The 23868-nt window shown below is 38.0% G+C and overlaps 1 protein-coding gene across 4 annotated transcripts; it reads right to left on the bottom strand.

Moving 5' to 3' along the window:
* Nucleotides 1-558: 558 nt before the first annotated feature.
* Nucleotides 559-14056, bottom strand: CMKLR2 (chemerin chemokine-like receptor 2). 4 transcript variants are annotated; one of them, XM_064718923.1, is made up of 2 exons: nucleotides 13944-14056; nucleotides 559-3329 (listed from the first exon to the last, which is right to left on the bottom strand). In XM_064718923.1, the coding sequence occupies exon 2, from the start codon at nucleotides 3311-3313 to the stop codon at nucleotides 2267-2269; it is 1047 nt and encodes a 348-aa protein (XP_064574993.1). In that variant the 5' UTR covers nucleotides 3314-3329; nucleotides 13944-14056; the 3' UTR covers nucleotides 559-2266. The 4 variants fall into 4 exon arrangements, with proteins under 4 accessions (XP_064574993.1, XP_064574996.1, XP_064574994.1 ...); XM_064718926.1 differs by having other exon boundaries at nucleotides 13746-14043; XM_064718924.1 differs by lacking the exon at nucleotides 13944-14056 and adding an exon at nucleotides 9575-9705.
* Nucleotides 14057-23868: the final 9812 nt, after the last annotated feature.

Here is a 23868-nt window from a genome sequence, read left to right as displayed (position 1 = left end):
TTGCATGATGACACAGGTTCCTTTCCTTTTCCTGGCCCTTTTTTTTCCATTGTGGTGAGTTGAATGAGCATTCCTCAGCCCAAGCAGCATAGAATAGTTGGTGTTGTTTTGGAGACTCTTTGGAAACAGAAACTTGGAGCATTATCTGTTTTGTTTAGATATCTTGAATTACTCTTGAAGAAATGATTGAGATAATTCTGTAACTGATCTTGGTGTGAACAGTAGCAGTTACACTGCACAATTGTTAATCCACCTAATGCCACAGATCAAGGCTGATTTTGGCTGTTTTCAGTTCTATCCTCCTGTCTGCTTCTGGCCACACTTTCTGATCCTTTATGCAAGATGGGACATATATGCTCCCCCATTTGAAAATCAGTCTCTGTGCTGTGCATAGGAACCTGTGTGTGCACACAGCTGAAGAAGCCTGACATGAACCTTAAATCCCATAGCAGAAAGGGCCAGGGCTTGATTTCACCTTCCAAAATCTTTGGGAAGGAGCTGTTATAAGAAAAACCAGTCACCACACATTGCTGCTAAGAAAAGCAAATGAACATGCTCTTTGGAAACAAGAAAATTTTATTACTTCACTTGGAATACAGCCAGGAGAGTACATCATTCTTAGAAAGATGTCAGGGAACATGTGAACAAAAACTGCAAAATGTTTGATTTAGGCACATACAACAGCACGGTGCCAAAATATTATGATGAGCGACTATGTACCAGGCAGCAAATGACTCAAAGGAAGAATGCTGCTTACCAGCTTTTCAGCCCAAAGGGAAATACACTGAAATTCCACTGATCCTGCCTTACTCCCAGACTCTGAAACCAGAGCCCAGAGAAATAGTTACAGACCACAGTCAGGCTGTTTGTATTTGTGCAGCTACCAATATTGAATGTGCTCATGCATATATATATATTTTATACAAAAGCAAGTCTATTTACATATAAGGCCTCAATTATAGCATAAATGCTACTGTGTTGGCAGGCCATATAAACTAGGTAAATTATCTGAAAGGCAGTTTTATTCGATATGTCTAGGCCAATAGCTAGGAAAAAACAATTCAAATTTACCCAAAGCTCTATGCTTTTACTTGCAGTAGAGTTTTGTCCCACATTCAACTTTTTAATTAAGTGGTATTTCATCAGAAATTGGTTCACTCCACATAGCATTTATATATTTGCATTGGTGCATGTATGATTCTGCAGCAAGCAACAAGTTGTAACAGAATACAGCATAACTGGGACTACTTCATCTTTCTTATGGGAGTGGACTCCATTTCCTGGATGAACTGTCTTGCCTCTAATTTGGAAAAAAAGCCCAAATTTGGCTACAGACTTGTAACAGAATACTAATGAATTCACTCCACCCATTTTTTAAGCTTAGCATTAAGGCAAACAAAATGTTATATTATTTCTTTACCTTTGCTTGAAAGAGGAATAAAGAGCAATCAATAGTTGTAAAAGTCTCTAGGACTAGACTTTTAAACATAGAAAAAGAAGTATGGCACATAAGCTGTAAGAAACATTTTCACTAATTCTTTGCATGTATTGAGTGAGTCTAATGCCTATATGAAACATCTGCTCAGTATTTTGTACCCAGCTAGTGCTAAAAATACAGTAAGTGACCCCAAAACACAGGGTCTCCTGTCTTAGTTTTGAGTATAAGATAAAGAGCAGTGTGAGAAGACAGGTTTTATTTCCAAATTTTTCTTTTTTGACAACAGAAGGCAGCTATTCAGTGTCCTCCGTCTTGGGATTCTTCTCCAGCTGCAGAATGGAGCCACTGATAGCTTTATTTAGGTGGGATGTAGCCAGGGGATTCCTCCTTGGGGCAGTAGTAGGCAATGAGGAGACTCATGACCCAGTGATGTACAGCCACAGCCTCTTGGGTGAGAATGCCTCAACCAAGAGTTTTATCAGCAATGGCAAGGAGGAATATTTTTATTATGTGTTCTTTTGATATCAGTGAGGTATGGAACCACAGCAAACCAACAGGATCACAACAACATTCCTCAGCAAAAGCCCAGTTAGAGTAATTCCACCTATGCTGATAACTTTCAGTTCAGGCTGTATGTGCATTGCAAGGGCACACATCCAAATCATGCGTCCCTCAAAAACCTTTCCATTAAAGCAGCAAGTGCAATGAAGCCAGCTGTTTACAGAAAACTGTCTATGCAAAGATGCACACCTGGCTGGCAGATGTGAAGTCCAGAACACCTCCAAATCTCCTGTCAGCTCCTCTGGGGAGAGCTGCTGGCACGAGCAGTCACTGGGCAGTCTCACAGCAGCGCGCGGGCGCGTTGTCCGAGCTCCAGAGCTGCTCGCTGACGGTGCCCGAGCGGCTCACCTCCCACAGGGCCAGCTTCAGCACCTCCGACACCGTGCTCCTCACCTGCGCCTGGAACTTCTTGCTGATCAGAACATACAGGATTGGGTTGAGGCAGCTGTTGATGAAACCAAGGCCGGTGGAGAGGGGAATGCCATCCTGCAGTAAGTCATGCAGGTTTTCATCGTGGTGAGCAGACAGCTCCACAATGCTGAATATATGATACGGTGTCCAGCAGACAAAAAAAGCTACAACTACAGCGGTGATGGTCCAGAAAAGCCTGCTAGAAGTCAGCACAGTTCTCCTCTTCACTTTGACAATCAGCAGTGAGTAGCAAATAACCATGGTCACTAAAGGAAAGAGGTAACCAAATGCAAGCCTCACCCAAATGAGGATGTGATGTGTCAGCAAAATAAGTTCTCTGTCATGCACATGGAAGTTGTTGTAGCAAATGGTGACATTGTTGAGAACTGTAGCTGTGTCTCTAAAGTACAAGGCAGGGCCACCAATAATTGCAGCTGACATCCAAATGACCCCACTGAGAAGGAGAGTGTTCTTCACAGTCCTGTACTTGTAGGAAAAGACGGGGTGGACAAGGCGGATGTAGCGGTCGAGGCTGATGAACGTCAGGAAGAAAACACTGGCAAACATATTAAGTAGTGCAATGAATGAGTTCATTTTGCAGAGCCACTTCCCAAAAGGCCAGTGGAAGCCCATTGCCACATATGTAATATAGAGGGGCAGGAAGAGAACAAAAATGAAATCTGCAATGGCCAGGTTCAGGAACCAGAGTGTGGAAACAGATTTATCCCATTTAAAGCCCATAAACCAGATGACAATGGCATTACCTGGCACTCCCAGCAGAAATGCCACACTGTAAAAGAAAAGGGAAATAATATGGGCAATGCTGAGGGAGGACTGGGGTGACTCATCTTCCTCAGACAGATCGTAGAAGTAAGAGTAGTTCTCAAAATCTTCAAATGTCATGTTGCAGAGTGGCTTTCTGGGGAAGAAAAGAAATGAAATGGTCAAAGGAGAAATGTTTTACTGCACTGTAAATAGTAAACTGTAATTCTTTCATGTTTTTGACCATAAAACAAAAACATTGCCTTAGTTTGGAATATCTGTCACCTTTTATCTGTCAGTTGCTAGCACTAAACTCTTGAAGAAATTTGGTCACAGGCATTTCAAGAAATGTTCAAATCAAAACAGACCTTGAAATCGTCAATAACTCTTATGTTTTCTTTACATTTATTTCTTAAGAGACAGCACTGAGCACAGTATCACTGATAAATTTCTGGGAGACCAGATGCAAAGTTTTATTGAAGTATGATTGTGCTGTTCTTTTCTGGTCAGGTTTTGTACTTTACTGCTCTGTCCCTATGTGAAGCAAGTTTTATGCATTGTATCTATCTAAAATCAGAAGAGCATTCGACATCTATGTAGGAAAAAAAAAAATCACTTAAAATGCCAGGAAGCCATCTTCTGTAAAATTTCACCCACCACCCTGCCTCAAATTATAGCTAACAAAATGACAGCAATTTCTCCAGCAACTAAAAGTTCATGGGTTTATTCATCTCTTTCATGTATGTCTTTGTATCAAGAAATGATGACTTTCAGGCCCATTTAACATCTTGGTTTTCCTTAATACAGCAAAGGATGTAGAGAAAGAAATATATAGGACATGTTGCAGGTATAATACACATTATGGTGTTCTTCCACTAGTGAGCTGAGAAAAAGGTAATAGATGAAAGAAAGTAAAGCTTCCCATGAACAAAAAAACATACTGTAAGAGCTAAAAATGAAAATAGAAATGAAAATAAAAATGAAAATGTCCTTTTTTAAAAGATAGAATTATAGGATTTTCTCAGTTTTCTTCTCTTGCAAAAGCTTCTGGAACTTGCAAGTACAACATGATTTTTTCACATAGAAACTCTTTCTGTGGGTGGGAAGGAAGGTGAGGGGGAGGAAAAGTGAAATATAAACCAAAACAGAGGGGAAAAAAAGAAATTAATTGGAAAACAGACAGGAAACACAGTTTGAACAACAGAAGGAAAAGCAGTCAGAAGTTATTTCACAGTATTATTTCACTGTGTTTAGTTTGCAGTATAGACAAAGTTGCAGCATATCACAGGTAGCCACAGTCAGACAAAAGTCTCTGCAATGATCAAAACAACTATTGTGCAAAACTCTGTTATCATTTAAAGCTGAATAGTTTGGCTTGGCTCAGCTGCCCTGAAGACCTGTGCCTGAGAGCAGTCATTAGTTCTGCTATGATTTATCTTACTGCTGAATTTCTGAGTGCTATCTCCATTCCTGAACCAAAATTCAGCCCGTGCATCTGGAACTCAGCCCTGCATTCCTGCAATGCCATTAATTACAGCATGCTAGGGACAGCAGGAGAGGGGTCTCCAGAGCACACTGCCTGCACAACCACATCTGCAAACTCGTATTCCTGTGCTTACCTTTGCTCCAAAAAGTAGCTCACCCAGTTTGAAAGGATCACTCACACCAGCAAAGCTACGCATGTGCACACGCATTAGCAGGATTAGACTTCTCATTTGTAGATGGATAGACAGGGAAGGGGAAAAAAGCTTGTGTAATTTTAAAACTCTTGATTAAAAAAATATGTAGTAAGAGTCAGCACAGCCTGTTCTGTCAAGAGGCTATGCTAGCATTTGTGATTTACATCAGGCTGAAAGAATGTTATTTGGTTTGCTGTCCTGATAAATGATACTTATTGGGCTGCATTTATGTAATTACATGCCCCTTGGGGGTGGATTCTGCATCAAATACCACTACCACCCATCTGAGTAATTTTTTCAAACAGCTTAACAGCTGCTGAGAGAAGAGTATAAACATGGAGCAGTACCATAAACATCTGGAACATTATATTTGGACAGTTTCAGAGGACAGTCAGGTGAACAACTGGATTTTTAACTGGGTTTGCCTATTCAAAAAATTATACCTTCAAATAAAATTTATGCAACTAAACAAAAAAATTCCAACTATAATGACAATGACAAACATTTGCCTACTGCCCAACAATGTTAATTTTAATATTTAGCATTTTGAAGATGATGTATCGCAGGAGAAAAAACAAATACCCAAATACATGCCAAATATTTCCCAAGCCTCCTATAGTTTAAAACTCCAATGAAAGAGCACACCTTGATAATGCAATTATTTTTGCAGGCATATATTTTTCCTCATCTCTAACTTTAGTCTTCAATGCAGGGAGTCTTCTTTAACAGTGGGAGTAAAAAAGCAGAAGGAACATTGTTTACCACTGCTCCCAGTGCACAGATGCTGACATTAGACTCTATGGCTAGGGCTCAGCAAAGACTGCCAATTACGTTTGCAAAGCCCAGAAACTTTTAATTCTGACATTGACATATATGAAGCACTTCTATAGCCAGACTCGTGGTGTTAAACCCTGTCCTGAAAAAGATAAGCAGTGGGTGATCGTCAGTGGAGTTATAATGGATTACATCAGTGAGGACACAGATTTTTTTCATTAACCATAATTCAGCAGGAATGTTTCTCTGTGGTCCTGAAACACATTATCTCTTAATACATGACTCTGAAATTAATAAATTTCCAGAGTCAAAACTGTCTTGCAGTTCAAGTATAGGTCTTGTGAAGAAATCTAGTTGTATTCCTTATTCTGTCACTAATTTCCTGTATGATCTTTGACAAATGGCTTACTTTCCAAGCTGGAAAATTCTCATGAATGTGTTTGCAAACTGAGGCTCAGTAGAGAAAACAATACTGTCAGAGAGCAGTTTCTGCTTGGCTTTAAGGCAAGTGCTAGTAAGGGTAAGGGAGGCTTGGTGCAGTTCACTGGCTCAGTGTCCCCAGTCTGGGGAGCCAGTGCATGGAAAACATTTTTTAATAAACAGGAAAGTGTGGTTAGAGGCCTGCCAATACGCCTTGGGAGCAGCCACAGGTTACAGAACAGTGTTCTATTGCATATGGATTCATATATCCAAGTTTAGATTTCATCCTCTCCTTTTTTTTTAACTTTATTTTAAATAGTAAGCACCCTGTGTAAAGTGTACGCTTAGCAGTTGTTTGACGAGTCCATTCCTGTTTGCTGAGCCACAAGCAGCTCTGAAAACTGAGCCTCCTTGATTCAGTTGCTTAATTATGAAAATAGTTTACCAGGAAGTTTCATTTCCTGTCCTCTTCTGTAGAACAGAAGTTAATTTCTAAATGACTTTATAGGAATATAACAGGATGGCTCTTGGCACTTTTAGAACTTAGGACAGAAAGCAGAATTATCAAGAAATACAGATCATCAGGAAATATTTCTAAAATACAAAGCCACAGAACTGCTGGGAAGAGACTTCATCACGTGTTGCATGAACAGTCTTTCTCTGAATTTCAGCAAGGAATTACAGACTTGGATGTCAGTTGTCATATTCACAGCTTTCTACTAAAAGTACCTAGAGTTCATGTCCTCTGCCACTATTATAGCTAAGCCATAATGACAACTTGAACAAATGGTTGGATCTGCCTAAAATAGAACAGCTCTTGTCACACTAAGAATGGCCATAGAGTTATGACAGGGGACAGTCCTTTGGAACCTATTCATGGCAATGCCACAAGCATCCTGTTTGGCCAGGGAAAGTCGTTTGACCCCTCCACACCTCAGCCCTGAGGTCTCTGCAACGGCTTTGGAATTAAATTACATTGGGCTTTCAGTCTAAAATAGAAGAAAACAAACAAAAAAGTTGCAATTTCCATCCACTTCACTTGAAGCAAAGTCCTCCTGGGGGTTCAGAGTTCCCTGGGCACCACACAAGTTAGGACCTAACTGAATTACACTGGCAGTCTTTACCACAAATTCGAGCTCAGCCCACACAACCTCTCTCTCTCTCACATTTGGTTCTCATCACTTTTGAATTTCACAGAAAGGTCAAAGGGAAGAGTTTATTCATTGTCTCTGTTAGTTAAAGGTAACACAAATATTTGAGTGGTAATCCCGAAATCTATTTTTTCAGTGTGACAAACAGTGTTAGAGCCTTTGGCCAGCTAAATTGGTTTCAGAGGTCACAGCAATGGGTCCTGACTTACTAGGAAAATTATGGTTTGGAGGGTTGGCTGTCTCAACAGTTCAGTTCATAGAGAGAAGATATTACACAAACCCTCCTATCAATGTCTTTTTGAACAATTGTGAGCACATCACATTCCATGTCTATTATCTGTGGCTAAAGGAAAGCTTATTTGATTGCATCACTTCAACTTCTGTCATTTGCAAGAGTCAAAAGCTGGAGAACAACTAGTTTCACAAAAGGTCACTCAGGACTGCTTGTCATATTGTGGCAGAAAGTTTATCCAGGTATTGAATTCAGTTGCAATCCCTCATAATTTTTTCTTGAAACTTTTGGGGTGACAAATTTTGAATTTATCTAGCTTCAAAAACATAAACATGAAATCCACCTGGTAGTTTATCTGTAAAGTTCAAAACTCAGAAGGCTGAGCAAATTCATTAGAGGTACACAGGCATTTATGGCGAGCATTTTACAAAGACATAGGATAGATTTGAAAACACACAAGGAATACTAATGAAATTACAGACTGTCACAGATTCACATTTCTCCCTCAAAAGGACAAAGCCAAGATAACCACTTATCTTTATGCAGAAACATTCCTATAGCAGGAAGTGCCTGATACACTCATACTACAAAATTAAATCAGAGCTATACTACAGATTAAGCCTAAAACTGTCACTGCAGACAGAGCTACTAGGAAAGGAGTGTTTTAAGCTGGTAAACACAAAAGCAGAACCAAGGCTTGTGTCTATGTTTTCTCTTTCACAGACACGTATACACACAATTGTCTTTTGACCATCCTTCTAATGGTGATTAGATATATGGTACCCTAATTACTTCATATGTCATCCTGAATTCAATAAGGGGTCACAACAGATACAACATGTGACTAGAAATGTTTTTGAGCCACAATATAGATGTATTTGTTCACGCAGATAAGAAAGGAATGCAAATAACAATCATTCTCCATTATGTCTCTCAGAAAAGAAGTGTTAGAAAAGTATTTGCAATGTACTAGCTAGACATGTCCTAGAACTTAGGCCAAAACCAACTTTCTTCAAGCAAGGCCAAACACGACCCTGTTAGTCATAACACACCACCTCATCTGTGGGATTGAAGTCCTTAGACCAGATAACAGCCTGAAAACACTTCACACAAAGTGAGTGCTACAGGATCAACAAACTCTGATAGCACAGACTCAGTTAATACTGGGCAAATCTACAATTTCAGACCGGCAGTTTTGCTAACACAGAAATGTTAAACAAAAAAATGGAAAATCCAACTTTATATCCAAATAAGCCTGCTGCAGTAGGAAAAGTATCACAGTAGTTCTGGCCTGAATATAAAATATCTTCCAGACAACGGCTGCAATTGAGCAGTGTCCCATTTCCACAGTCCGAGACCGGACAAATGTCTGCAACCAGCAACTGCATCTCATCAAAACCGATTTATTTTCAAGCTGATCCCAAGCACCAAGTCTTCCATTCCCAAAAATGACAAAGAAACCCAGATGTCCCCAGGGTATGCACTGGTGAAGGGGAAGACACGTGATAACTCCATAGATAGCACTTGTTTCTGCTCTTATTCCCTTCCAAAAGTAAGCTATAAGTAAGAATATAAGCTAAAAGTAAGAATATAATTTTTACTATTTCTTTGGAAAGTAAGGAATTGCTGCAAATCACATAACCACAAATTTGTACATCAGAGTCAGGAAAATGACTGGTCAAATCTGTGAAACACTTAAAAGTAGCATCATTTTTTGAGAAAAAAAATCAAATATTCTTACAAAAAATATAGACATTTAGCTAAACAGTGACACTTGAGATTTAAAAATTGCCTGATGTATTGTATATGTCAGCACTGCCAAAGTATTTACATAACCAGTCATAATGCTTCATATTCATAACCCTTACTGAAATGAGGTTCAAGTGAGAAGTATCATCAGTCTGGTTGACTGTAGAATGCTGAGAATGATCTACAGGAAGTCTCTGATCAAACCAAGTGCTAAATCTAGAGTCCCTGCCTAGTGGCTCAACCACAGCCTGTCCTCCCTTCTCAAACTCAGCACTGTCCCTTCTCTCATGGTGAAGGGCAGAAACCATAGCTTCACCTCTGGGAGACCTTTCCCTTCCTGAAGGGAGGCTCCCTTTGTGCCATCATGCTCAGTGTGGTGGAGGAAGGCAGCACTTACCTGGGCAGCCCTTACTGCTCCTGGTCTGTTTTCTCTGCAGGGAAGAGAAAAGCAGCCTGGCTTTGCCCCCTTTGCTTGCCATGCCCCAGAGTGCTGTGTTTCAGCAGTGCCAGGACACACCTCAGAGCCAGCAGGCACACCAGGAATCCTGCTGGCTGAGAGCTAACACACTGATCAAGTGCTGTTCCATGGAAGCTTCACGTCTTTTCTAGTCCTCCTCAAGTGCCAGCAGGATTTTCTTTGGCTAAAAGCCACCATAATAACTACATTCCTAGAGCAACAGAGATATCTGATTTAAAAAATTTAAGTGCTTCAGCTTCGCAGTAACTGGACTGATGGGATAATGAATGCTTGCATTTCTAATTAATTATGGCTTTTTAAGGTTTTCATGCAAAAATTACTTGGAATTTTTACTTTGCAAATGTTTCACGTATTTGTGATGAAAGAATATTTTGACTAGCATTCATGTGATCATTACATGATCATGCAGCTCCGAGCATGTTTTTTAAATGCTTGTACTCTTTGAACAAACACATGCTTTAACCACAACTCCCTCCAACCAAAAACTAATAAAGTGAGAGTAGAGGATACAGAGTAAATGCAGGGATTTTTTTTCTGCAATTGACTCGGCAGACTAATTAAAGACAATTAAACAAATGTTAGACAACTGCCATTCAAAAGGCACTGCAGGGTAACAACAGGTCATTACAGAAATAATCCCAAGTAACACTTTCTCCAGCAAGATACAAAATATCTATTGAACAACAGATAAAAAATAGGTTACAATCTGCTATATTTACAGTCCTTTTAAAAAGAAGAGTTAAGAAATAACCCCAGAGAACCACAACTCATACCTCTAATAGGCCTTCTTACATCCTATTCAATTTCACAGATTAATTTCCTAGTCACTTATTGCAGTATGCTTAGTTGTGTACTGCCCTCTAAATTGATCTCTGTTTTCCTAGGTTTATTCTACCCCTCCTTTATATAACTCAGCAGTTTCTTCTGGCATAAATGTAATATTGCTATGCTTATATTACTCTTGACACATACTCTTGCATGGGTGTATCAGAACATCCAATTCCAAAATACTCCTAGTACATATCAGCTGGAATGTTTTGGATAACATGATAACATACTTTATTATGTCCTCACAGTTAATACACTGGGATCACTGTGTACAGTAGATTAAGGATGTCTACTCTTGTATCAGTGTTATTCTAATTTTCCTACTCATACAAAGGCAAGTATTTTTTTACTTCAAGATCAAGTCTATAGTAAGTACTGGCTTTATTCCTGCAAAACTGAAAAATTCAAATTGTTAAACACAGTTTCAGGAGGACTGGACATTTATCCATTTCCCTAACATGGTATTGGGAACACTCCCCAGCACTGATAGGAATAGATAGCCCCTATGATTAAGGTGTTAAATGAGAAGCTTGGAAATACTGGTTTTACAGGCTTCCCATATTACCTTTACAAATCACTTCTCACTTGACTCTGCCAGATATGGTACAACACCCTCAGTTAACACTACTCAGGTTTCTTAAACGGGCAATGGTTCTTAACATAGCCAAAATATCAAGGTGATGTGGGGCTGAAACACATTAAAAGGGCACCACTAGAAAGAAGAGATGGGAGTGTAGAAAGTGGCAGTACATTGACTGTACAGGACTCGCTACACATCACTTTCTCTGTCTCCTCTAGAAGGCCTCAGAAGGGAAGGAAATTTGTGTGCCAGGCTCACAGTTGCTGGAAGAAGCGGGTATTTTATGTTGGGAAAGTACCCAAAGGCCCTAGACCTTGAGATCAAAGCCTCACAGGATCCAGGCACTACAGCATGTAATGAAAGACAATTCCTGCTTTGTTTATAATTAAACAGAATAAACGCATACAAGAGTAGGGAAAGGAAGAGGCATATCTTGCCCAAAGCCAAACAGTAAATTTGAAGGTAAAGTTGGGAGCAGAATAACTTGCCAAAAGAATAAAGAGGCAAATATCTTCAGTGGATAGAGGGAAAATATGCTGGTTCTTCACACTTGTGCCTTTTGATTCTTGAAATATGTCCTTCAAGAAGTATCAAAAAGGGACAAGAGAGCCTGGGTAGGGGAAGAGAAGTAGGAGCAACAAGCCAGCAGAATTCCTCTTGGGAAAAAGCAGCCATGGGCTAATTTGTGGATTTTTGCTCCTGCTTTAGGGCCCTCAACCCCTGGACATACTGAAGATACAGAGTACAGAAGTAGCTGAGCTCCCCTGGAAGTACTATATGCTACCTTTGAGGAAGGACACATAACTTTTTCTTCTTGTCTAGGAGGCCCAAGCACACTGTAAAAGCAAAAGCAATTGTGAGAGAGCTCATGACCACATAATGACATCTCTCCTGTAGAAGCAATGTCTCTTGGACACTGCCGGCCCCAGTCACAGCCACCCCTTTCTTCTGCTCAGGGACCACAAGGAACTGCTCCTCACAGGCAGCTCTCTTGAGCAAAGCCAGCCACAACAGAGCCCAGCACTGTGGGGAAACTGCTAGCTTCAGACTGAATGAACACAAATTAAACCATTATCAGAAATAATGAGTGCAAATTAGCCAGACAAGCAGCCACCACAGTAAGAGAGACAGCTGAACCGCTGGCACATTCCATAAGACAAAATAAATAAATAAGCAAATAATAAGACCATTCAATAGATTACAATCCCCTGGAAACCTAGCTGCTGCTTAGTGCTTGGAATAGCAGAGTTATTATACAAAATTAATACTGAATAACAGATCAAAAACTTCAAGTGTCTGTTAAAAAATACAAAGAGAAGAAAACTCTTTAAGGCACCTGGCTTTATTAGGAAACCGATCTAAGTTTTGCTCTTAAATCAGTCTATCAGAAATGAACAACAATGGAAGCATTTCAGAAGTTGCTCATTTGGTTGTCAGCAGAAAAAGAAATTCCTAAAATTAAAAGAAAGAATGTATAATGCACAGGACATAGAAATTGCATTATTTTGATCAACACTTTTCCTCTGCCCTCACCCATGCAGTAAAAATCTGTAATCAGATCCTGCCTAGGAAACCTTAGACAGAGCTTCTCTGACTTTTCCACAAAGGCAATTAGAGAATCCAAACCATAATTCATTCTCCAGAGTCAAATAACTTCCACTGTGCCACAATCAAAGAGATTCTCAGTTCAAGAGAAGTGGACTCACTTATGGCACATAAAAAATCCCTAGGATTGAAGTAAAGTTGACAGAACCTCTATCCTGTCTGCCTGGCATAAATTGCTGATAATGCTTTAAATTTGGCCGGAAGTTACAGTGACATCAAACAAAATTAAATTGGGTTATCAAAATACTTGCATTTCCCAGTTCTGAGGCAGAACAATACCATTATGATTGTGAAAGTAAGCTAACCTATCATAAGTAAATTAATCCTGAAATCTGGATTAATTAATCCTAAATTAATCTAAAAATCTGCTCTGCCAAACTACTTTACCTTGACATAGCCTAGTCACTCTCTTCTCCTTAGCTATGAATTAATAAGCATTTTATGTTATTCAGTGATACAATTTCATTCAGCTAGAAATCAAATGTGCTTTAATTCACAGACAATGTTCAATGTATACATGTTTTCTAAGTCGACAAAACCACGTCTGGGATATTGTTGACAATGACACTGTTATCACTAAATGTGAAGAGCAGGTGGAACCTATTCCTGTCTCATTGTGTGGTAGCATAGAAGGCTTCAAATCCTATTGTCACTTCCAATACACTTACTGAAAGCTAGATCCATGTCCTACCTTGTTCCACAATGGTAGGGAAAACACACACACTTTCCAGCTGAGATCAGAGAAACCTTATTCAATTCTGCAGAACTGTAATTCTTCAGAAGTATTCTGTTAATCTCCTATTCAAGTTGAAATGATTTCCAGTTTCTGTTCTAGAATCTGTTCAGATCAGAACTGATGTATTTTTAACTAATTATACTGGAAATTGCTGTAGCTACAGAAGACACACTATCCCTGAGCAAATAAAAAAATTAAACCAAACACACTAGGGAACACAGAAGGGAGAGAGAGATTTAAGTCAGGGTCACTTATCATTTTCTGTCAGGGTAAAACTTCTTGGAGTGTGTATTAACATATTCAAAAGAAATTAAAAATTAAATTCACACACATTTTCATACCTTTTCTTGGTGCTGGGTGGTTCAAAGTAACCTTTGAAGTAAATGAGTATGACATTCTTTTTTCCAAGGAGCTCTTTTAGCCAGTATATGCTATCCCACCTTACAACATTTGCCTGTAAGTGTTGCTGCAGCGGTAGAGACTCACTATTTAGAAGGAAAGGGAGAGAAAGATCTTAAATTTTAGAGAGTTTGACCTACCTTGCTCAGTTCTTTGAAACAAAATGCACTGTAAATCAGGGATCTGAGCTCCGTAGCAGAAGGAAGAATGAAATGATCTGCAGAGTTCACAGTCACTTCAGTGTGATTCCAGCTGCTTCACTTGGCCACTGCCTTCCCTCTAATAAAGCTGCAGAATGATATAACGCCGTGTTTGTTTTCAGCTGAGGAAGTTGTTTCCAACTTCCCTTGGTTTTCTAGACCCATTTTTGAAATATTGCCACGCTGTATAATCCCAGTATTTCACCAAAAATAAATGTTAGACATTTGAATGAATCATTTTGGTCAGTGTCCAAGCAAGCAACAGATGTGGTGGCTGATGAATGGAAAGAGACCTTGCAGTTGTGGGCTGCTTTTTGTTCTGCAGAGGAGAGGTTGAACAGTATTTCTTTGTAAGCACTCTGGTTTATAGAAAATAATGTTGAATGAGCTGAAAGATGTTTAAAAAGTCACACTGAAAGCATCATTTTGTAGCTGTACAGTGTGATACATTCATTTGGTATTTCGAATTTGTAGATTAACCTCCTTTTGTATGTAAGAGAGAAGTAAGACCTTCAAAACACTAATTAGTGACTCTCTCTGTCAGATAGTGTAACACTGGCCAGGAATTTGAACTGGATTTTAGGTGACTGGGCCTGACTCCCAGTTCTGTAAAGAGCCTGATGAGGTTTTATGACCAGGCCTCATGATCTCCATGTTGCTCAATTTCTCAGTCTGTAAAATGGAAATATTATTCCCCTGGTATCTACCTACCACAGCTTACCTGACTCTGATGGTACCACACTAATCATACTATTTGAAATCAGCTAAGCCAGTCTACCCTGCCAGTGGAAACAAGAATTTAATAGTGGTACTCTGCTGTCACTAATGCAAAACATGTAACACGTTCAACACTGATTGAATCTAGTAAAGGCCAAATTTCCCAGATATCAAATCTACTGATTCCAGTGAAAAATTAGAAAGAAAAATCTCCAACAAGCCAACCAAGCATAAAAAACAACAACACAGAAGAGTGAAGTGCTTAGTGAAATCAGCTAAACTGGGATTTCAGCATCTGGTTAACAAGGCTATCAGCTCTTAAGCAACTCTCTTTAGGTTCACAGACCACAGATTGTTTTAACAGCAACCAAAAACTCCTTCTAGCAAAACTAGTGTTCTTTGTCTTTCCTCCATGACAGCTCTTCCTGTTTTGCCATTATAACTTTAAACACTGAAAGTTATATGTGTATATTAAAGTTTTACATGTACATTGTACATGAGAGGGAAAGCCTCTGATTCCATGGAAGGAGGATGGGGATTATGCACAGAGCCCCTGCACCATAAGGAAAGGACAGGGGAGCAGGACTCCTGGGAATATATGGGGACAAACAGAGGGGGTTGCCTGAGGAAAGCACACTTATTTCTTGTATTTTAAAGATTTCCTGTTTTCTCTAGTTACTGATTGGTGAATCTTCACTAATAAAATCTCTTTTAACAGTAATTATCTTCTCTCGTAAATGCTGGGATAGGGTAAATAGAAGCACCTTTTAACAGCAGATATGCTGGGGGTTTTTTCTCATAATGGCACATGAGTCTGTGTCTCTCTAGGTGTTGTGCCAAATCTAATTATTGTAAGGCAGTCAATTCAAAGGTTTCCTCAGTACTATTTCAGCAGGACAAAAGAGGAAATTAAGAAGTAGATAACCCCCAGACACGACCCACAAAAAAGATAAAACTCCCAGCAAACAGTCACAATTTGCCAAATGCTCTTCACCTTCTTGGTGAAGGGAGCGTTCTGGAGAGTGCAAAAGATTCTTGCAGTTTGGGGTAGTGAGGTCCTTAAGGCATTGTTCCCTTCACCATAAATTAAAAACAAGTTTGTGACTACTGAAACATATACTGGTGTTGATACCTCAGCTCTTCCATCCTTCAGAACCAAGGGAGGATTAAAGCCCATGTAGCAATTTTCCTCACCCTTCCTTACCACTGCACCAAATAGAAAATACCAAACGCTAAGGGCCCAGAGGTCACTTTGCAGAGGAAGTTAGAATCAATGGATGAATGAATTCCTAATTTCACAGGAAATTAGGGTTTTTTCCAAGAATAGCAGATTACTACCTCTCTGTCCTACTGACATTTTCCCTTTTTCCATGGAAAGGGACTTTTACTTTGATGAGAAATTACCCAACTTGCACACTATAACCAACATAGTAACATACCTGGGAGACAAAAAAAAAAAAAAAGAAACCAGATTTTTACAGACAAAATTGCATTCAGTCTGAAAGGGTTTAGTTCTGCTTGTTTTCTGTTTAGATCTAACTGCAGCATTTTAGTCATATATAGTTTTGATTAACCACAGTGGAAATCTTAAACCTCTAAAGAATGTAAGCTTAGGCTCTAAATCTTTCAGTGTTTTAGTTCTTTCTATGCTCAGACACAGTGAAACTGGAATGGTGAGTCACAAATTACATGACTTTTTAATATACTTTTTTTTTGCAGCCCATTAACCACTGACATCATTTGATTGTGATCTTTGCAGATAATTTTGTGAAAATTACATGCTTGGAAGAAAATTAGGGAATAAAAAAGAATACCTTGTTTACTTTCATGTCTTCTTTTCTATTTGGAAGTTATATTTGTATTTTGCAGTGTTATTTGTGCATTTTCAATGGGATAAGTTATCAAAGCCAATATGCTAGACAGCTCTGAAGAGGGATGTGCATTCATGAGTATACAGTGCACCTGGACCATGCAGAGCAGGGAAATACTACTTTCTACCTTATGGAAAAAGAACAAAGAAGAGGATTTACATCCAGCCGTGAATAAACTGGGTCTAGTGAAAAGCTAGTTAATTTTAAAAGCACTTCTGAATCTTTGGAGGCTTTCTTAACCCTCTGAAACTAAACAGAAGCACAGGATGTATGGAAAAAAATATACAGAGGACAAACATCCAGAAATGCTTTACTGGTATTGACCAAAGTACAAATTACAAAGCAATAAAAAAAAAAAAAAAAGTAACTTTTAATTTATCTGGACTGCCAACAACTGCCTGATAGTTCTGACAATTATCCCCACTCCTGGGACCACCGGATTTTATCAAGTTACCTATTAGTGTGTGCACATAATCTCAGCACTAATCAGCATCCCAGCAATGTTCCTTAATTCAGTTAAATTATACAAACCACGAATTTGCAAATTAGTTCAAACAAAAGATATTTAGTTTTTCTCAGGGTTAATTTAAGCTGAACGACACAAGAAAGCAACTACTTACTGTTGTTTACAGCTACGTCTTTTTTCTTTTTTTAGAAAAGTAATTCTTCACTGTTCCTTTGTCCTCACTGTCTGAATACCTCATGGACTAAAATCCACTCTGGAAAGACCACGTTTAACTACCTGACAATCAGGAAAGGGGTAATTTCCTTCCTTCCTGTGAAACTAATGGCTATTCATGCCTATCCTTTAGGTAGAGCTGTAATGTTTACTTGTGGCTTAACTAGCCACTATATACCAGAGTCAGCAACTGAGACAAAATTCTCCAGCGACACATTTGAACAAACCACACGATGAAGGAAGGTTTGGCTCATTTAGGCAGGTCTGCAGCTCTGTCTATGCTGACATTAACAATCTGAAAGATTTTCATGTATAACACATGGAAGAAATTCAATAATTCTGCAGAAGGAAAAATCTTTCCTCATTACTTTAATCAGGTCAAAACACACAAGCATGTATTGCTATCCATATATACATGAATGTATGTACATACCAGTTCAAGCTGCAGCACTTCATGTAACTCCTGCAAACACAGTCAGCAGAGGTTACATTCTATGAAATAATGAATATTAGAGACTAATTAATTATAGTATATATTTATGTGATGTATGTATTTTATGTTATTATATATTGTATGTAAAGTATTATTATATAATGTATTTTTATATGATACCTGGGAAAAAATACCATTAGAAATAGCCTTTTTCCTCCATAGATTTTGCTTTTATATGTGCATTTTTTCTCATTTTCTACAAGTAAGTAGGAATTATTTTCTACATAACTTTCAGACCACAGGTATTCAAGTTATAAATTCATAAGACAATAATATAAGAAATTGTATGTGCCACTCAGATAACACTTGAAATCCATGGGATTTTCAGAGTGTGTCTTGACAACCAAACTTCTGATATATGTCATTGAATGCTAAAGACTATATTAATTGGATAGCTAACCAGCCAACTCAACAACAGTATTTTTCCATTTTAGCAAAAGTGCTGTCTCCTCCCATGGAAAGGAATGTCAGTGTTTGGAAAAATTATTTCAGAGATTAGAGACACAAAAATAAGGCTATGCAAACCACAGTTGTTTCACCACGTATTTCACAAAATATTTTCATATCTTCAGGACTGGTTGTATGGATTAACCAATTGGCTCTTTTTCACCTCACATAAATTACCTGGAACTACCGAGTTACCTCTGTAGACAGGTCTGAGGAGTGAAGCCAGAATTTACTGCACCTTGGATTGAGTCAGATGTCTCAAAATCTGCCCAAAGCCTAGCCAGTGTGGGTTCAAAGAAACCCAAAGCACAGGGGTGAGCTTTAACCACACCCCTTGGGGATTGGGGCTGCTCTACCCACTCGGCGTGCAAGTCCCAGCATAATTGTTTACAACTGTGCTTACAACAGAGATCTTATTTTCCATGTAAAGTGCAAAGACTCAGTTTCCACCTTTTATATATTGTGTCTTTGCATTAAAATGCACAAATCCCCAAATCCACGGTTCAAATAGGATTACATTAGGAGGCTACAATGGGCAAAACTCCCAACCCAAGAGGTGCTTCTGTTTCATGTTCTGCAGTCAGCTATTAACAACTCACAGCCAAGTTGCTGAAGACTATTATGACAAATAACAGTGCAAAAAGCAAGCATATTTGCATGAAGGAAACAATCACCGGTTCCTGTCCCTCACTATTCTATTGCTCTTGGCTACTGTGATCACTGAGACACAACTGGTCTTAAACAAAATGGGGACAGGGAAACTGAAAAGGATTCAATTTCAGTGTATAAGTCAACCTTCTCTCTTTCCTGGCCTTCCATAAAAGCAAACATAACATCATTTCTAATCAATCTTTAGTGGGCTCTGGGGATGAGGCATAGGATACCAATCTAAGCAAAGACTCAGCTAACACCCCCAATATTTATCTGTCCATTCTAGTTCTGATTCTTAAGCTCTATCAAGACACATAAAGGTTAATTTCAAATCCTCCTCACTTTGCAATCTATTTTTAAAGAAGACTATATGACCCAAATTCAGCACTTAGCAAGAACTTCAATATGGAATTTACATTAATTAGAAGCCCATATCCTTTACAAAAAAGGCTAAATCCATGAGATTGGATTTAGCCTTTTATGTAAAGGATATTTAATTTGCTACTTGTATTTCAAAGACAAATAGGCTCCCTTCTTTGAAAAAAGAGAAGAGAAGAGAAGAGAAGAGAAGAGAAGAGAAGAGAAGAGAAGAGAAGAGAAGAGAAGAGAAGAGAAGAGAAGCTTGTGGAGAAGGGAACAGCCACTTCTCCATTTCAGGTTGAGAGACTGGGCAAAGGGAAATTACACTAATTGTATGAACCTTGGGTGCAAACCAGAAACTGAACTCCAATTACTTCAGTATTATAAAACCAGACAATCTTACAACATGGAACAGATCAAAAAAAAAAAAAAGAGGCTAAACTCTGATCCAGAGTAATAGTATGTGAAATGCTGAAGAAACACAAATCAAATGAAAGGCTTTTTGTTTAAAAGTTCTTTTTCTCCCTTTTAAAATTTTTGTATGAAAACCTCTGTGTTTTCAAACTATAAGAGAAAGAGACTTTTTTCAAAGGCTAATGTTTTTGCATACCAGCATTCTTAGCCTAAAATTAGGTTTTGTCCTTGGGAAAAAAACCCAGAACTTCTCTTTTTTAACTTTCTGCTTGCTTCCTGAATAGGATAAAGAAAACTTTCTTTAAATTATTCCCATGGTAGAGCAAAGTAGAGAGTCCACTTTTTCTCAGATGTAAGAGAATATCTTATGTGGTTTATTGCAGGAACATTAAAAAAGTTTAACATTATTTAGAACAGCCAGAGCAGAGAAAAACAGCACTTACTTAACTTCCTTGGGAATACATTTTGACCCCACCTTAAACTGCAGAACATCCACTGACTCAACATAATAGCATATATTTGGAACTCCTCAACTCCTAAAGATTGCACTACAGACAAGGAACCTGCAGAAGCATTTTACATTCCAGATTACCTTAAATTCATATCCATCTATTTAAAATCAGAAAAGTTCCATTAAAATGGATATATATAAACATTTAATTCAGAATATGACCAGGGTAAAAGCTGGTTTGAAACTTATGGAAGCTTGAAAATTCTTGATAAACAGAATTAATAACCTTCCAAGCAGTTTTGAGAAAATAATCTCTTTGTATCAGAAAGACATTATTGACTTCTGGGGTAATGGGAATTAATATTTACTTTTGCAAAAATGCCTTGAGTTCCTACTGTGACAAAATGTGAGGTAGGCTATAAGGGAGTATTAGTCATCTACTATACTTATTTAAAATATTTCAGTACTCACATTGGCATTTGATTTAAAAGCCACATTCATTTGTTATCTTTTCTGTTAATAAAATGGATGGTTTAAAACAGGCTAAAGCAAACATTGTGCTATGCAGACCAGATTAACTCAGTGCTGAGTATAAGTGTATTTCCATCATGTTATCTGACTGTGGTTAGCACAAGAACCTCTGGTGTTTCTGTTCCCTTCAGAGCTGAAGGCTCTCAGCCTGCAGAGTCCCCTTCAGCATGGAGGAAAGTGAGTAATTTTATGACTTTCAATTGCATCTTCCAGCAAATACATGCCAGAAATTATCATACTGTTCCAAGTAATTTGGTAATCAACAATAATACTTGAGAAAATCTTGCCGTTCTCAAGGGTCAATCTGACTACATCAATCAGACAATTTTAAAATTGGTGTTATATTTGGAAGTAAATATGAAACAATGGAAAACAGAATAGAGAAATTCTAAGGAACATTTTTTTTTGAAGCTATAAAAAACTCCATGCACAACATGAAGGCCAAAGAATATCCTGCAATTCATGAGCAGACACCTACAGCCTAATTACTGACTCAGATCCTTCCTTCATGTCACTGCCCTAAAAAATCAGGCAGAGTTATTTTGGAGAGATTAACTGACTGATCATAAACTGAAAACAGAAATTACTGTAACAGGAAACTATTCATTTTATTAAAATCTGTTCTCTGAAAACAGAATGCTCTTTAGCATACAAACTTCTCAACTGCTGGTTTATTTTCTTTACATTTTCTTTTAGAAAAGAACACCCTAAAAACAAGTTAATTTAAGCTGATGGGGAGACTTAAAACATGTAGCAGAGCTAAGGTATAGATTTGAAATCTAATGTAAGATGATTAGAAGCCCATCATACAGAAAGTTTCTGAAAGCACTGGATTTGGATACATTTTGTAGCCATACTGTTTAAAGCAATCCTTTCAGAGTTATCTCCTCAGCTGCTCCTTCTGCCAGCAAACGAACAGCAACAGCAGTCCTAACAGCAGTAATAAAACCCTCTGGGATCAGTGCATCCCAGAATTTTTCTCAGCACTATTATAAAAAAAAAAATCTCTACATTCTGTACATGTATACAGAAATAAAATACAGAGAGCAATTTTAGTGGAAAAAATTGCAAAGAACCCACAAACTGACAAGGCAAGCCTGTGAAAGCAGCAGCATGGCTTCCAAATATCAATTAAAAATTGACTAGAGAAGTATTTTCTTCTAATAAGATATTGGAAAAAGAGTCAAACTGTTTCATATTTCAAGTCACCTTTAAAAAACATAAGGCTTGATTACAAGAAAGTAAAATAATATTTTTAGGAAAAAATGATTAGCCCATGCATTTCAAAAATTATTTTTTAAGCTGTCTTTTAAAGCTTCTTAATGATATATCAAATTTTTTTCTTGGTCACTATCTGATCATGTACCAATTATTGCATAATTGTCAAGCTTTGCGATTGATTAAACAATTAAGAAAAAGAGAAAAAAATTGGTTTTGGTTTTAATTTTGTTTCAGTGCCATATCCAAGTAAATAAAAGACCATTATTATTTTTTTTAAATATACATTTTTCATTCAAAAATGAGAAAAATACTTATAATAGAGAAGAATCAATGTGTAATAGTAATCTGTCAATCCCAGCAAACTGTTTGAGAAAAGGAGAGCAAAGAAAACAAGAAGCTCTGGTTTGTGAAGAGATTATCCTTACCTTTTACACTTGCGAGGAATCATTTTCTTTTACTTTGAAGAACCTTATTAAATACCACAAAATTCATAATAAAGTGGAAAACTAGAATACCACAGAGGACCAGATAATTGTTCCATAAGTCTCATACCTGATATCAGCCAATAGCCAACATCAGATTTTTCAGAGAAAGACTACAATTATTTCTTAGGAATTAAAGGTTTTAATACAGTGCCAGGCACTATGGAACAGCCACTCAAGTGTAAAGTTGGAAAGATACTTCTTCCCCAAGGTTACTCAGAATGTGAAGTTCTCTAGTATCTACACACACAGTCACACTGCCTTGTTACAATCCAGGCTAAAACCATCAACCCATCCTTGGGAACATTTGGCAAAAGTAACTTGTGCATGGCTCAAGCCCCAGACCTTCAGCTGTCAGTCAGTCAGTCAACACTTAGCTCAGATCCTTTGAAGAACTTTACCAAAACAACTATTTAAGATAAATTAGGCTTATAACATCAGAATGCATAAAGTACATATGCAACAAACGAAAAACCTAGCCAAGAATTTCCTGCCAGCTAGTTTTACCAAGCTTGATTTTCTTTCATCACATTCTCTCTTTTCCAATCTGAACCCAGCTGTTGGAAGCAATCTGACACTCTTTAGGAAAGAGTCTGTTAATTTGTCTAAATGATTTCATAGGTACAACTTTGACTTACATTTGGATAACAGAAGCGAAAACTACAACAAATCAAAGTAAAAGTAGGAAGCAGTGCAGTGAAAGGTATGGGGCAGTTTTTAAACTCTGAATATATGAGAAAAGACACCAGCAAAGAGAAAAAAAAAGTCTGAGGCTTACATCAAGAGAAAGTATAATTTTTTAAGAGGAAGGGAAGATTGTCAGCCCTACTCAATGTTCATATGTGAGGAGTAGTTCCCTAGCTGGGAAGAGGAGACTGAAGGACAGTAATCTCTCTCAATGCCTTACATGAATTTGAATCAAGGTGCAACCTCTACCTCATAAATACAGAAAGAGTTGAAAGCTAAGAAACACTTGGCAACACATGCCTAAATTCTGATATCTTTCAGTGACAGTCCAAGAGATAGAAAATTACATTCTATCTTGCAAAAATATTCAGGAATATTCTGAGGACATGTTGTATGGCATTATAAGACAGAGTGAATCGATTTCTCACAGCTAAAAAGGGCTTGTTTCATATGATCCATTCTGGAAAAAAAAACATCAGTGCCTTAGCTATGTAACCAAGCTTCCTTTGTTTCAATAAACCATGGAGTTAGCAGAGCCACAGTAACTCACTAATCCTGCCATAAACCACCATAAAAGTAAACTATTTTAGCCTAAGATAACATGTCTATATATGTATTTGCCACATGTTTAAACAATGAAGCTCTGCTGATGTGCAATAATTTGGGCATGTGCCTGAGCCTTCCATGCGTGCAAATGCTCTCAGCCGAAAGTTCCAGTTTTCCCAAGTTGTGTATCGTACTAGGCAACAAAATATCATCAGGCAACTTTTGTTTTGTAATAAATATTTATTTTTCAGCAAGAAAGATGTATTCATAGGCATGCATGTATCAAAAGAATCCAACAGCAACTAAATCCAACCT

The sequence above is a fragment of the Zonotrichia leucophrys genome, chromosome 7 (genome assembly GCF_028769735.1).
Source record: "Zonotrichia leucophrys gambelii isolate GWCS_2022_RI chromosome 7, RI_Zleu_2.0, whole genome shotgun sequence".
Lineage (NCBI taxonomy): Eukaryota > Metazoa > Chordata > Aves > Passeriformes > Passerellidae > Zonotrichia > Zonotrichia leucophrys.
Note: the sequence above shows the minus strand (reverse complement) of the source record. Positions and strands in the feature narration are given on the sequence as shown.